This window comes from Dromaius novaehollandiae, chromosome 10 (assembly GCF_036370855.1).
Source record: "Dromaius novaehollandiae isolate bDroNov1 chromosome 10, bDroNov1.hap1, whole genome shotgun sequence".
NCBI classification, from domain to species: domain Eukaryota; kingdom Metazoa; phylum Chordata; class Aves; order Casuariiformes; family Dromaiidae; genus Dromaius; species Dromaius novaehollandiae.
In genome coordinates this window covers 18360440-18372529 of record NC_088107.1, presented here as the reverse complement: position 1 = coordinate 18372529, position 12090 = coordinate 18360440, and the positions used below count along the sequence as shown (strand labels likewise).

Genomic DNA, 12090 nt, shown 5'->3' with positions numbered 1-12090 from the left:
ACTGCATGTGTGTCTAAGTGGAACTACCAGTTGACAACTAAACAAAAACACTGATAAAAATATTAGGAGGTCCTTATTCTCCTTTATTTGCAGTCCTAGACTGTACTGTAATCAAAGAGGAGGATAAGTGATATAATGGAATCAGTGTTCAAATAGATGGTAAGAAAAGGCGGGGGGTGGGGGGGAAGCCATTTAACTTTTGTGTGTGTTGAATGAAAAACCATTTTAGTAACCCAAAATTACATCCAAATCAAACTGACAGCTTTTCTATTTATAAATGCATACTACAAGTTTAAAAGGTATTCCTGAATTATGTACATTAAGTGATAAAATGAAGATTTCAATTACATTCTACATCTACTCAGCTAATCAGGGTAATATTCTCACTGAAGTGTGGCTTATATATAGAAATGGTTGTTAAAGTGAAATCTAAGCAGAAAAATCACATGTTGACCCAAAATATACAAAACCAATTGTTAACCCGTAGTATTAAACTGAGATTTGGGATAAAAAATCTTTTACAGAAAAAAAACTGTAGATGTCAAGTTTAAAACAAAATCAGAAGCCTGCAAATTCAGTCCTGCATCTGCATAGTTTCTGTCACCCAAGTGCACACCCAAGTACTTTTGTGAATTCAACTTCATGTATTAATCACGGTTATGGCACGCCAACTCTGCATGTACAATGGGAAATATGGTTTTGATATATTTCAGTTTAAAGAATATTTTGTATGCTTAACTATATAATGAGAGAGCAGTAAATCCATGTTTATATTTATTAAATAAAGGTAACAGTCTTTTAATGAGTTAAATTAGTTAATTTAAATGAATTAACACTTATCTGCATCAAATTATTCAGTTCATTTCAATCAGTGCTTGATTATGAAGCCTTATAAGCATGTGAAATACCTGAAGTGGCAATCAATTACAGGTTTATTAATTGCAGTATTAATTTGTCACCAAAGCATGTGCTATTCCTATTGCAAATAAACCAAAACTTTACCATAGCTTATTTGTTCCAAGTGTTCCAATTCCTGTAACATGTCTATATTAAAAATATGTAAAATGCCACAATATACATGATAAGTCTAATTATCACTAGTGCATTTTGTATTTTTAGCACTGTTTTGTATTCTAAAATCAAGTATGCTCAAGATATTGCTTTACTTGCTCTTAGCAAAAAAAATCATTTTCCTAAATTAATTTCCACATCCCATTAAGGGACAAGCTCCATGTACCATTCTTTCCTCTGAGAGAATACCTGTACTTGAAGAAAAATCTACTTGACAAATTGAAGCATGATAAATTATTCTGCTCAGGCTACTGTCCCTTTTAGATTAAGGAAGGACTACTAAATGCTTCTCTAACATAACAGCACTCAGGTCTCTCTGAATTATTTCCTAAATCGTACACACAAAATTAACGTCATTCAAGGCAGGTTAGATGCACCCTATTCAAGCTGAATGCAGAAAATAATATATGAAATCAATTATTTCTTTACCTGTACAACAAGATGACGTATACATCTTCAGTAACAAATGTCATCTACCAATTAAGTGGAAATGCATTTCCAAAAATGGGAATATTTTATAGCCTTTTCTTTGTTTATAATATTTTGGTAGCGCATATAATATTATAATATTACACTAGCACATACACACACTGCAGAAGTATATAACGCAGTCCAGTTTACTACAGTTAGGAAGTGATCATCAACCAATACCACAATGGAAAGCTATAATCTATAGCAAGCCTTTGAAAGTCTTAGTAAAAAGTCAGTTTGTAACACTGTAAAGTGGCAAGACACCTAGGCCTAAAACTGGAAACTCAGTTGACACAGGTCTATATAAAGATAAAACAACTAGGAGTTACTTGCAGAGAATCCTTTGGTCACTACAGGTCATTGATTTAAAGTCTGTTTAACGGAATTAAAGCAACATTGCCACTCACCACAAGTGAAAGGGGCCTCTTCCATGAAACAACACCAATCAATCCTGACAGCAGCACCTGTAATAAAGAGACAATAAAGAGAGTCACCAAAGAGACGAAGGTTTTATATCAGCATCCTTTAAAAATAATAGTAAGACAAAAACATTAAGATGAAGGACAATACACAGTCATGCTGTGAGCTTCCAGAGTGCTGGAAACAAACAGCTAAAAGATACGCTGTTTTCATTTAATTCTCAATATGAATTAAACACAGAAGTACTGTTGATGTGTTTTAAAAGCAAATTTCAGTCCCGTTGCCACACCTAACTAGTTCTGACCAGTTCAGAATAGGTCTTCAAACACATTCTCCCAAATATCATCAGTGCTAATGGAGAAAAACCTTTCAGAGTAGATTTTCTTGTAGTCTCTTAGCAACAGCGAAAATTAGCTCTGAGAAACACACAAATAGGGGAATCAAGATGGGACACTCACTAATTTCATTAGCACATAATCATTCCTCAGGAATAGTGTAGCAATCTACTCACAAACAGCACCTGAATTAACATTGTTTACCTGACACTGCTGCAAAAATGTTATGCAATTTCTCACAAAGATTTCTGTTTCAATGGAAGAACTATGCCCTAGAAAACGTTGTCTGAATCATTCAAGTGACTGACAGTTCTTAGGCAGCAGCATAACAAACTGAAGGACTGCATATCTGACCATTATTTCTAATATCAGTAAAGAAGCCCCCACCCCTCCTGTAGCACACAAGCTGGTTCAGGAGGGTATTTGTAATTTAAAATCAAACTGAAATATATTTATGATGCAAATATTTACAAACTTTATCCTGGCAAAACTAAATCAGCAAAAGTTTTTTTTCCATATAAGAACTACAGTATTTGACCTTATTTTGGGGGAAAATACATATATATACACATGTCTGTAAAACTGAGAAAAATGCATGACAAATATATTTATATATTATATATAAATATATATATATATTTATTACATGATTCTGCAGTGTCATTTTTTTCACATCAGTTTGTGTGAAGAACTTTTCAACTAAAAGTGACTTTTATACTTAGCTAACCTCATACATTTGTTATGAAATGTTCCTACAACTGCTTAGAATAAGGTCTAACATTGCTCTTCTGTTGCTTTCTACAGACCTTTGAAATTGATGGGAAGGAAGCCCGGAAGCTAATGAATGCCCTTTCCCGTAAAATTCTATTCAAGTTTGGTTGAAATACAAGTGTTAGAAAGTCATCGCTCCCATTCTGTGTCACGCCTTAGCAGCCATCTTTTGTGCATAACAATAGCAGAGCATGATTATTTAAAATACACCTATGTCTAGCCATTGCAGAAGCAATGTACACTGTGCTGGGAACCAGGCTGGAAACAGTCCATCTAATGCTACAATAGTTGTAATCTGGAGGAGGGCTCGAAAATTCTCTTGAACTAACCTCCTGCACCACAACATACAAAACAACATGATTGCCCCTCACACTGAATAGCCCAGAACAATTTAAGGGGATAATATAGGCAGAAATTTTCATAACGTAGACAAAAAGGTAACTATAACATTACAGGGACAATCAAAAACCGACACATACTAACTCCAGTAATATAATTTGACGAAGCATTGTGATCAACCCAATAAATGCCTACAAGGGAAGGCAGCTCAGAGGGGACCAGCGTGGGCAACGTGCCCACAAACCTTACAGAAGAATGTCAGAAGTGACTGACCACAGCTATCACAAAGAAAGCTGAACTTATCTCAACACAAAGGGGACCAAAGGGAGGCCTTTGTTTTAGATCAACAGCTACATCAGCTGAGCGGACCAGCTAGTTGTGTAAATGTTTTTCCGCTGAGTTAATCCAAAGAGTGTGAATGTCTCCCTGAGTTAGCCAGACTGGCAGGGGATTGGGGGCGGGGGGTTGTATACATAGCTCAGCTCTGCACAGATTATCAAAACTGAACAACTAACAGAAAGAACTTTGAAGAGAGCAACGGGCTTGAGCTGGTTTCAACCCATGTATTTTTTCCCAGAGACTGGGGTGACCCAGTGTCATGATGGTGAGCATATTATAGAGACCGGTAATGGGAATCACGTTTGTAAATGGGAATATTCTGCTAAGTGTAACTTAAATTTGTATTGTGTGTGATTTCAGTATAGTGTATGTGATTTCAGTATACTGCTGCATCACTCTGCTAAATCAAAATCCCATGTAATGCCAAATATTTTCAATTAAGTAAACTTGATAATAAACACTACACCCTCCACATGTGGAGTAGCTATGAGAACCTGGTCAGAGACACTGGACTCTGACAAGCATTTACAATGCATCTGTGTAATTCAGGCACTGCTCAGTGTTTGGCAGCAGACATCTGAAGAAGTGAGGGGTTTGCACAGGAGGTGAACCTCAGGGGAAAACTAGGGCTGTGAAGCCATGTGCAGGGCAGAGAGGAAGGCAAGTATGTGTAAGGCAGTCCTTTGGAGCAAGCACAGATGCGGGATGCTTGGTGTGGATACAGAAAAGCAGGAACTGTTGATATGTGGAGAAGCTGGGAGGATGGAGTGCCAATTTCAAGGTTCCACTACATCCAGTCTTGGGATATTCACACTACCAAGCAATATATTTCACAACTTAACATCCCCAACTGCTGCAGTTGCTGGAAACATTATTCAGGAAGACAGGATATTAGAAATGCATCTTTTGATACCTTCTTTAGCAGTCATGCCATTTAAAAATTTCAGATGAAGTTTCATGGTAAAACCTCAGTGGTAGTATTTAAGTCAAGTACAAATGCCACAGATGGGAAGACATGAAAGCACACTAAAAAGTGAACTAAATCAGGATGTGGATATCAAAGGATAGTGCAGATAATCCCTACACACAAATGTGTATGGTCTGTATTCTACAGCATTTTCTATAGCATAAAAGTCATATACCAGCTACATATTTCTGGATGTTGGCCAAGGCTGAGAAATGCAGAGAATGCCTTTTCTGCAGTTAATTAAATTTGCTCACACAGCTGGGATAGCCTATTATTACTGTATGATAATTTTCTCTAGGCTGATAATTCTGTGATGTGGAACTGCACCTGAGAAGGTAAAATGACAGGGTTAGCTAGCTTGACTTCAGGCTAGACCGTAACATGCTCTGAACTAAATAAATGGACTGGCTGAAATTGTGAGGTTATTAGAAAAAATAAAAACCTTTAGAAAAAATAAGGAATTGCCCTCCAAAACAAAGTATGTATTGATATGTAAAATACTCACTCATAAACCAGGATTTTTCAGTTACCAAGCCAAGTGTTCAAAGGCAAGGTGTTCTAGTGAACTACCTATGAGTAGGAAATCCTTACTTTTATTTATTATATAAAGTCCCTTCTGCAAATTAAACCTCTCCTCCTCCCCGGCATATTTGTGACACTGTCCATCCCTGAAGAAGCAAGAAGGCAGCTGATCCTTTGTGCAGCTGAACTGCACTTGTTTGATCTTAACAGAGGCCTTGCAAGATGAAAGATGTAGACGTGTTGTTTTGTTTTTTTCAAAGAGACAGACAGACAGTCTGTCTCCTAGTTTCCTGGCACTTACCCTATTACTGGCTCACCATGCAAAAGGTTTGACTTCAGGGCCTATATAAACGTGGTATAAAATTTATCTAAAATCTTGGACCTAACTTCTGTCTGCAGAATTGCAATGAAAGTGACCCATCACATTCAAGATATTCAAAATAATTCAAAGCTACTAATTTGGCGCTCAATAAACTCAGATTTGCCAGCTTCCTCAAGCAGAATTCCTATGGCTGTATGTTCCTGCCAACTGCAACAACAGGGGTGATTCACAGAGAGAAAAGTAAACAGAATACATCAGTGATGACTTTTGCTGCATAAGAAATGCAGTAACATTAGGTATGAATGCCCTTCAACACGCATATGAAATCTCCATCATCATTAATGCGAGCTGTGCTCATGCATGGAGAAGACTCATTTACCTTGATACATACACACTGAGGTAAAATGAAAACAGAAGAGAAAATTACTTTCCAGTACAGGGACTGCAAACAAAGGATTATTTTAAAAGCTCTTGACAGTGACTTTTTTAGAATTCTCAACCCTCTGCATCCAGTCAAGTTTCTAGAAATTCACATAGCTCTGATTCAGAATATGAGACAAATCAGATGATGCAGTCTCTTGATATATCTTAAACCATCTGCTTTCTAATTCTCCATCTTCAAACAACCATTCTACGTAACACATTCTCTAGTACCCTTCCTTTAAACGTTCCTGAACTATAAAAAGATACATTTTCATATAAACACTAATTCAATTAAAACCACACTAAATGTAGTGCAACGCTATCAAAGTACCCTGATGTACAGAACTGGAAAACTAGTGATGTTTCACTATGAAATTAATTTGCCTAGTAAACAAATTATCTATTTTTTTCTCCCAGTATAACTTGGGATCTTGCAATGTTTTTCTAGTCTTGTACAGAGCTTATGAATTACAAGAAGCCTCAAAATTTTATTGTCTGTTCTCATTCCTAGTTTCTTATTCAGGCTGATACGCTCTATGTCAAGCCTTCTGCTTCTTTGCAAATTTCAGAGATCTCCACTTTTTCAGCTTTTAAACACATGAGACTAATACTCCAGCTGATGTATTCAATTACCATTAAAGTAAGCATACAGGTTGTTTACATTAATTGCAGCAAATCCCTTTTTATATGCAATCCAAATAGTAGCTAATCTTAGCTCACCTGTAATCTGAATAAACAGAAACAATAGCATAGCATACTCTATACATCTGCTTTTCTCTCCAATCAAACATGAGTGTGCATATATTGAAACATACTATTTTTAGAAAAAAGAAGAAAAGTCCTGTAAATTACATATTTTAATTTAACTGTCTTACTAAGTGCATTGAGTATTCCTGCAGGGGGGAAAAAGCCAATTCCCAAATGTTTAAATGAGCTCTAGTAATAAGTTAAAAATAAAATGGACACTCTCGTATCCTTAAAACACCTGCAGTATCTTAACAGGTTAGGTATTCATAGTTTAGGCAAGTAAATAAATGGTGCCTGTGTAACTGATAGAGCAACACCAATTCCTCCATTTTGCAGTGTAACAGATGCCCTCATACCACCAACAAATGCGTCCAGAGTGGTTCAAAGTGATTTAGAAAAAGACAAGGTAGCAATATAGCAGAGTAACTGAAGGCACAACTACGTAAGCAGGGCTTAACAGAGTTTTGAAAGACACAAGGGTCCCATTAAGAGACAAAGAAAGTACAACAGCTGAGAAATCTAATGAAACTCCACCTCTGTCCAGATAAACAGAAAGAAAGGAGTCCAGGATTCTTTAAAAACTCTCCTCCTCCTTTGGACTGGAAGACATGGTAGTGACTGAGCTGAGCTGCTCGGATAACTCAACCTATCATGTATGGCATATATATATGCCAGCTATAGGTATACCTCTGCTGCTCTGCCACTGCCTCTGCACTGAGGAAATTTAAGGCTCACTAACATAGATGAAAGTGTACAGGACAGTGCATTCCTGAAACTCTTAATCACTGGTAAAGCTGTTTGAGAAAGAGTTTCTCCTTTGACAGAAAAGTCTTGAGTGAAAACCTGACACACACAGGTGCTCTGTGAGCAGCTCGTGGCATCTCAGAAGGCGAGTACACATATCTGCCACGTTCAGCTTACAACCTCTATCTAAACACTAACCATGCGGTCAGAAATAATGGAGCAGACAGCACTCATGCTGTTGCCTGACTATGAATTAACAGATTTTGAGACTTGAGACTACAATCAACAAAAAAATGAAGAGATGGCAGTAATCTTTGGGACCGGGGTATGCAACAGCTATGCAGTACTGCAGTGATCAAGTAGCATGATGAACACTATGAGTTACCAGAGGTTTATGGAGTGTGATCCGTTTCAGATATGGTCAATTCCCCCGTGATTTCACCTGTTCCTAAAGGTAAGCTATATGGCACCACTTGCTGTGTATTAAAATGCAAAGAAAGCAAGAGAAGATGCATAGTTCTTACTACTCAGGTTTTTCAGCATTTTTACTTGTTAGAGAGACAGTCATAAAACAGAAGGTCTAAGGATTACTATCGATCATCCGTCATTTTTCAGATTCTTAGAGCCCTGATATAAATCTTTCACTACTTCTGAGACGAGGCAATATCTTAACTCACGGCCCCATTCCCAGAGACGTTCTTAGAAGCATGCTGAATTTAGAGTGATGGTGATTAGCTCTAAAAATGATACTTTTCGAAGGCCCTGGAAGTCTATGTTACATTGACTCAAGAATGTAAAACACAGGTAATCAAAAGATAATGCAAATTCATGATGTGGTAAAAAGTAGGTGAAATAGGGATTTGTATAACAAAAACCTAAATAGTTTATGTAGCAACATGACTGTCTCAGAATTTGTTTCCTTTCCTGTTATTGCTGGTGAAAAGCATTTCAAAAAATATCTGTCTGTGATTAGGTTTAAATGGGTCCCAGCTATTGAATGCCGGTCACATTCATTTGGGATTGAGGATACAACAGTGGCACAAAATAAACACAGGGGACAGAAGAATATCATTAATGACATTGAAATATGCACCAAATTTACATCAGAAACCACAGTCAAATGCTATCAGTAGCTAATTTAACCGTTTCTAAAATCTGAGGGCACAAGAACAAGTCACAAGAGCAACCACATGAATCCATAGCCACAGAATTATGAATTGGGAGCACCTTACCATTCACAAAGCAATCCTGAGGATGTGAGGCCTCAGCACTAGTATGACAGGGAAACAACTGATACTCTACTTGTTCCCTCCAACACCAAGCACCAATACCTGGCCTGATTTTTTTTTCTTACCTTAATGAGAACTCAATCAGCATAACCAAATCTGAGAGTTAAAAGGTGCTTCACTAGTCAAAAAAGATCCATGGTAAACACACTTTTCCCCCAAGAAGATCAGGCTGCTTTGAGGAATATGACTGGGACCTGTCAATCTGTTGACAGCTTTACAAAATCAAGTGGTAAGTGAATTGAGAAACTGCTAACATGGAGAGGGAGACAATGTTACCTATCATGTTTGGTATCGGAAATATTCAGGGAAACAATGCATACTCTTCAGAAATCTGTTTTGGGCCAAAATCTGGAAGCCTGGATAACTTGGGATAGACAGCTTTGCAAAGGCAGAAAAGACCTTGTTGGCCAGAGAAAAACGTATATGGTTAAATCACAGAGTTCCAGTTTCCTTACGGCCAACCAATAAACCCCTACAATGGAAGAAAACTTACACTTGTACTGTGTGTGATTTCAGTATATTGCTTTATCACTCTGCTAAATCAAAATCCTATGTAACATCAAGAAGTTTCAAATAAGTAAACTTGATATTAAACATAACACCTTCCGCATGCGAAATATCTAGAACCACCTAGTCAGAGACTACCGGACTCCGACGCCTTATAAACCATAGCAGGAAAAGGACTCAGAGACAGGCTCCTGTTAGAGGCTAGGGAACAGAGCAGATGCTCATAGAGATTACCATAGCAGACCTTTTAAAAAGAGGGCACTAGGTAGTAATGGCCTGGACCAGATTTTGAACTGGGAAGAGCTGTCACAAAAAAAGGCAGGAATTAGGGAAGAAGGAATGATCATCTAGTGTATGTATCATTCTGTGTAATTTCCAGATTAATGAAGCTAATGAAATTGTAGCCTAATTAAACTACAACCCTAACACCTTATATTGTCCTATTAAGTCAGAAAAAATGTGAGAGCCCAAATAACAGAAGGAAAATACCCTGCCAATATGTCAGTAATTTCCTTTCAAACCAAACACAGAGGCTATCCAAGACTATTTGAGACCAACAAATTATGCATTTCACTCTGGCAAGAGTAGTTTGTACTTTATTGATTTTAGTAAATCTGATGGATTTTTACAGTATATTAAAATCAATAAAGTTTATTAAAATCAATGCCACAAAAACAAACCTAGTCAGTTGGTCATTTAACCCTTTGGGTGACATGGCGAAACAATTTGACTAGGTTACCATTGCTAATAATAACTTCTGTTAAGAAGAATCAGTAAGGAAAATCCTATTAAGAAATTAGGATTGTAATTACTATCTTCAGCACCAGCCAGAATCCAAGCCTAGATTTCCATACCCTGAGCAGAAAACAAGCAGATATCAGAAATACTGCTCAAATGACAATAGGAGTTTCTAGTATAATTGATACATATATTTTAAGATTAAAAATTAAACAGTGCCATATTCATTTGAGGTTTTCATTACTGAATCCATATTTAAAACTGGAAAGTTACATTCATAAGAGCATAGCACTCAAACTGCTGACGTATCACTGGCAAAACATCTGAAGATACATTTACAGTCACACAACTGAGCTATTAATCCCAAACTCATTTACAGCATTCTAGCCAAAATCCAGTACTTGCTCATGTGTTAGCATGTGCTGACAGTCAGGTACACAATCTCAGGTGAGAAGGCATCTCCATCCCAGAGATGAAACAACTTTGTCTGCCACCTCTCAGTTAAGAGGTTAGCTATTACGAGGATTCTTCTGCCCCATAAATTTCCGAACTTAGCAAAGTTATTTTATATATACAGCTTAAGAGCCTACACATTAGCATATTGGCCTATTTTACTGCAGTGACTCACTGAAATGCTACTCTCCTTTAGAAAGTGTTCCATACAAGTTTTACAAAAGCACTGTATGTCAGAAAAAAATTTTAAAATTCCTATTCCGCCTTAATAATATGGTAGGAGTTTAAAACTGAAATCATTGACAATAATCTAGTTTTCACTGTTAATGCTCCTGGTTTTGGAAATACTGAAAGAAATTCCCAGTGAAAATATATTAGTCAGAGTCTAGACAATTCTACTTCCACGTTTTGCACAGATTACAGTATTGTAATGAGTTTCCTGTAAATGCTGGAAAGGATTGAGAATAAAAATTGGAATGCAAGGAAATTAAACTTTAAAAAGTTGTTTTCAAGCACTACTGTATGGGCAGGAAGAAGGCAATAACAGACTATCAAATAGGCAACTTTCTCATTAGAAACACATGTGGCTGAAGATATGCAAGAGTTATTGATGATACCTGTGAGGACAGGATTGACAGATACTATCTTTTGGATAAAATTCAAGTTTTTGGGAAGCACTGCAATTTTGACATCTAATCTTACTTTAAATCTGGATGAAGACTTCTTTAAGATGTCCTGTGAACTCTGATTTCTGAAGAAATTTTAGACTTCCAATACATTATTTCAGAATCTTTTCACTATTTTTATATCTATATGTTATATAGAACATTGATATTTCAAAATATGTAACAGTCCACAGAGATGAAAGTGAGTGCCTACATGATAGTCATGACCTCCTTTCTATAAAACATCTTCTCTTGATCCAGAGAAGGATGGCAAACCAAAACAGGTCAACTTAAAACAAACAGTAAAGAGTAGCGTGAGTAAAGAGAAGTACTAGGATTCTCAACTGGACTGTTCCCCAACTAAATCAGCACCTTAATTAAATCTATGGGCCTCTCAGAATAAATCAGGCCCTTGAAGCACAAGCTATGCTTTTAGTATCTTTGGGGACCACAACAAGGAGGTTTACCCCTGGACTAGTTGGTGTCAACTGGCTTCTACACTAGATAGCATTTGACTTGGGTTTCCCTTGGGCTCTATATGTTTCCCTTTGTGACCCAGCAACTTAATATTTTTGGTGTGATTTTTCTCAGTTCAAAGCGCTCATAAAAGGAGGCCTGACAAACAAACAAAATGGTGTTTTTAAAATATGAAGCCAAAGTTGGGTGTGGCATTGTATTGGGCATCTATAAAAAGTCTGGGGCAATCTGCTTGCATTTCTAATAATGTAAATATTTGCATATCATTTTCTGAACAGATTTAATCAATGTATTAAAATAAAAGGCTAGAAACCTATTTTGAGAAATGTGATATGAAAGACTAACATGATTACATACAAGCTCTTAGGTAATATTAAATGAAGATAAATTTAATTTAGACATATGTGTCCATGATTTCCAGTAAAGATAACCAGACTTATGATCAGGTAAGTATCACCAAAATTTATATAGACAGAAGAGTTAAATTTAT

At 36.7% G+C, this 12090-nt stretch overlaps 1 protein-coding gene and 1 long non-coding RNA gene across 6 annotated transcripts in view; one reads left to right on the top strand and one right to left on the bottom strand.

The window, feature by feature from the left end:
* The window catches only part of ENTREP2 (endosomal transmembrane epsin interactor 2), a 196945-nt gene that overhangs the window by 114607 nt on the left and 70248 nt on the right, over positions 1 to 12090 (bottom strand). For all 4 annotated transcript variants that reach the window (XM_064517487.1, XM_064517488.1, XM_064517489.1 and 1 more), the window contains exon 2: positions 1950 to 2006. In XM_064517487.1, coding sequence (XP_064373557.1) covers positions 1950 to 2006 — 57 coding nt within the window. The remainder of the gene's footprint in view (positions 1 to 1949; positions 2007 to 12090) is intronic.
* The window catches only part of LOC112991092 (uncharacterized), a 46927-nt gene that overhangs the window by 24754 nt on the left and 10083 nt on the right, over positions 1 to 12090 (top strand). The window contains exon 1 of one of the 2 annotated variants that reach the window (XR_003261216.2): positions 7739 to 7925. The exons of the other annotated variant lie outside the window; for it this stretch is intronic. This is a non-coding gene — a long non-coding RNA (uncharacterized LOC112991092). Of the gene's footprint in view, positions 1 to 7738; positions 7926 to 12090 lie in introns of those variants that run through there. 2 annotated transcript variants of the gene reach the window in all.